This window comes from Phasianus colchicus, chromosome 35 (assembly GCF_987193195.1).
Source record: "Phasianus colchicus chromosome 35, bPhaCol1.hap1.1, whole genome shotgun sequence".
Classification (NCBI taxonomy): domain Eukaryota; kingdom Metazoa; phylum Chordata; class Aves; order Galliformes; family Phasianidae; genus Phasianus; species Phasianus colchicus.
This window is the reverse complement of record NC_143470.1, coordinates 764,388-767,632: the sequence shown is the minus strand read 5'-3', so window position 1 is coordinate 767,632 and position 3,245 is coordinate 764,388. Positions and strand designations below refer to the sequence as shown.

The 3,245-nt window shown below is 58.0% G+C and overlaps 1 protein-coding gene across 1 annotated transcript; it reads left to right on the top strand.

The window, feature by feature from the left end:
* Positions 1-225: 225 nt before the first annotated feature.
* Positions 226-2,995, top strand: LOC149913697 (uncharacterized). The gene is made up of 5 exons (XM_090128987.1): positions 226-625; positions 827-912; positions 1,406-1,500; positions 2,021-2,132; positions 2,452-2,995. Exons 1-5 carry the CDS (start codon positions 272-274, stop codon positions 2,993-2,995), a joined length of 1,191 nt encoding a protein of 396 aa, XP_089985113.1. The 5' UTR covers positions 226-271.
* Positions 2,996-3,245: the final 250 nt, after the last annotated feature.

Here is a 3,245-nt window from a genome sequence, read left to right as displayed (position 1 = left end):
CTCTTCCACTTGCAGGGGGTCTGGATTCCCACCTTCGGCTCCTTTGACACCATCTCCAAAGACATCCGCACTGAGGATGGGACAGTGACTCTGCGGTGGCCCGTGTTTCACCTGGCTACAAACCTCATAGCCACGCACCACCTCAAGGCCCGCAGGGAGTCCCTGCCAGGTAGGAGGGGGGATCAACTTTTGCTGCTTTCATGGACAGGGCAAACGGCCAGCGACTCCATTCTCAAAAGCAAACCTCCTCCTCTGAGGAGCCTGTCCAATCATGAGGCCGTTCTGGCTGATGTCCACCAGAAGCACTTCTAGGCAAGCACCTGTAGAAAACCACCCGTATCATCAACTCTGTCCCTTGCATTTTTCAGTCCATAGGAAGGTGGAGCCCCTGGAATACAGCAAGGCAGCCGCAGCTGCCTCTCTGAGCTGCGAGACACTCAGGACTTGCATCCAGAGCACCGTGTCCCTGCTCTCCGGCTGCCTGCAGAACGGGGAGAACGTTGCTGTTGTCCTAAAGGACATCGGCGTGCTCCACATCGATGGACTGACGTTCCAAATGAAATTCTTCTTTGACTTCCTCGAGAAGCTATCAGGGAAAGATACATTCAGAAGAGCTGTTTTCAAGGTGAGCTGTGTGGTTTCTCCGTGGCCCAGGCACTGCCGTGACCCTTGCTGTGCCCGCACACGGCCCACCAGGACCTGGCCAGCTGCTCGGGCCGTGCAAGTGCTGTGCTGCTGTCAGCTCTCCCCGCCTTGGGCTCCTCGTGTCCCCAATGCCTCAGCCTTCACGAGGACGTCCCACATCCTGCCCGTTTCTCCCCTGCAGGCCCCCTGGCTGCTGGACACGGTGGTGTCTCGGGTGGCACCGGTGGCCTCCATGGCGCTCTCTGGCTGCGCTGTCGTCTTTCCCATGTGAGTATGTTGGTGGCTGTAGCTGCTGCTTGATGCACCTGCTCAGCTCTCGTTCTGGAGCGCTTGTTCCTTGTGTCCATGAGTGTCCTGCCCATGAGCATATGTCACAGAATCATAGAATGGAAGGAACCCTGACAGGGCACCTAGTCCCACTCCCCTGCAGGGAACAGGGACACCTACAGCCAGATGAGGTAACTCTGAGCCTGGTCCAGCCCGACCTTGAATGCCCGTCCGGGCACCCACCACCTCTCTGGGCAAGATGTTCCGGTGCCTGCCACCCTTCTGTCAAAAGCTTATATCCAATCTAAATCTTCCCTCCTGCTGTTTGAAACTCTTTCCCCTTCACCTATCTCGACTGACCCTGCTAAAGACTTTAGAAAGTCGTGTGCTTCATGCAGCATGACAATGTGCCTGGGAGCAGGCAATCAGAGAGAGCAACAAGGATTGCTGGAGCGCTGCGTCACACCGGTCGCTGTCTTCTCCTCTCGTACAGGTTTCAAATGGAGTTTGTACCCAAACCACCGCCCACAATAAGACGCAGGTCCTCAGGAAGCATCCCTGGTCAGGAGAAACCAAATGGCAAGAAAGGTAAAGCAGCTGCCAGCTCCTTTCCGCGGCACGGGCAACCAGCTTGAGATGGGAAATCCCTTGCTGACCATCAGCCAAGGGCTCTGACTTGTGTCAAAGCTTCACGCCAGCTCAGCATGGCCTCTTCCCAAACTAAGGAATTGTTGGCCTCTCACAAACTAAGGTGCTGGGTGTGACGTGCCCTCATCCCTGGCTATGGCAGGAGGATGTGTGGATCTTAGGCCCCGCCCTTCCCTAGCAGAAGGATATGGTCCCCAAAAGCCACCCTGCCACCTCATCGTCACCACCCAGCTCCTCTTTCCCAAAGCCAACGTCACTAATGCAGTCCCAAAACAGAGCTGAATTGCAGAGAGGAGGAGTGGGGCCAGGGATGGTGTCAGGAAGGGTCCGAGGGCGGTGCAGATGTCAGCAGTGGGGGGAGCAGAGCGTCCCTCTCAGATGTTCTGGGAACAGGCCTGAGAGCCCCTTGTGAGTGAGCCAAAGGGTTTACGGTGAATCTCCTCTGCCTTCTCCATTCCAGTGTCATTTGCTGACCGTCCAACCTTCATCAAACGCTTGAGCTCAGACAGCATGGATGGAGGACAGCTCAGAAGGATAAGGAGCTCACTGCTGAAGGAGAGCTCCAAGGCCAGGTGAGGCTGGAGGCTCTGGGCTGGGATGTGCATGGGGGTGACACAGCGAGAGCCCGTTCCCTAGCCCCAAAGGGTCACTGTTGGTGGCCGCCCAACAGTGCTGAACGCAGCAGCACCCACCGTGCTGGGATGGGGACGCCAGGAGCCCCCCGGCTCACAGGGCTGGCCCCTCTCCGCATCCCAGGAGAGCCACGGGGCAGCCGGCGAGCAGTCTGTGGGGAGGGCTGCGTTGCAGCCAAGGCTCCTGGCTCAGGCTTGCAGCATGCGGCCCCAAAGCCATCAGCCACTCACGCGGACCCCTCCCGCTCTGTCCTTTCAGTCCGCTGCCACCCATCCGGAGGGCGTCTGAAGCCCAAGAGCAGCCGGTGACCTGCGAGCTGCAGGGGGAGGCAGTACCATCAAGCAAACAAGACCAGCGCCGAACACTGGGAACCAAACACGTGAGCTTCCTTGATGAAGTGCAGGAAGCAGGAAAAGCCCATCGTGAGGATGCGGTGCAAAAATTGCAGACAGCCAAGGCCGCACCCCCTCAGATCACCTTGAGGCCAGCAACACCTTTCAGAAGAAGATCTTCCTCAAGGGCTGAGTCTACAGAGCCTCAAGGCCGACCATCCAGGCTCCCACTGGCTTGTGACTCGGTGAAACTTCTCAGGCAGAGGGCAAGGAAGATCAGGACAGTGCAGGATGCACTGGGGCAGATGGCAGCATCACCACTTCGTGGGGAGTCCAGCCTGCCTGAGAAGTCTCCCATCACCCGACCTGGACTGCTGCCACCCATAAAAGAAGAAACGGGGTCTCCCGAGTGCCAGCCTCCAAAGACCAAACCCCCAGTCCGCAGGAAGGCCACACCCTACCCACGCTGATGCGGGCATGGGGTGCCCACGACACACACAGCTCCACTGGAGGCTGCAAAACAGATGCGTCAATCCCATCTGCATCACATCTAATACTAACCAGGCTGCCCAGGGCCCCATCCGACCTGGCCTTGAACACCTCCAGGGACGGGGCATCCACAACCTCTCCGGGCAGCCTGTTCCAGTATCCCACCACTCTCTCTGGAAAGAACAATCCAATCTGGCATCCAATCTTCAACTCAAAACCACTTCCCCTTGG

Coding starts and splice junctions, on each gene's coding strand:
- LOC149913697 (XM_090128987.1), top strand. CDS start 272: ATGAGGCCGTTCTGGCTGATGTCCACCAGAAGCACTTCTAGGCAAGCA. Junction 913..1,405: donor TGCGCTGTCGTCTTTCCCAT/GTGAGTATGTTG, acceptor CCTCTCGTACAG/GTTTCAAATGGAGTTTGTAC. Junction 2,133..2,451: donor AAGGAGAGCTCCAAGGCCAG/GTGAGGCTGGAG, acceptor CTGTCCTTTCAG/TCCGCTGCCACCCATCCGGA.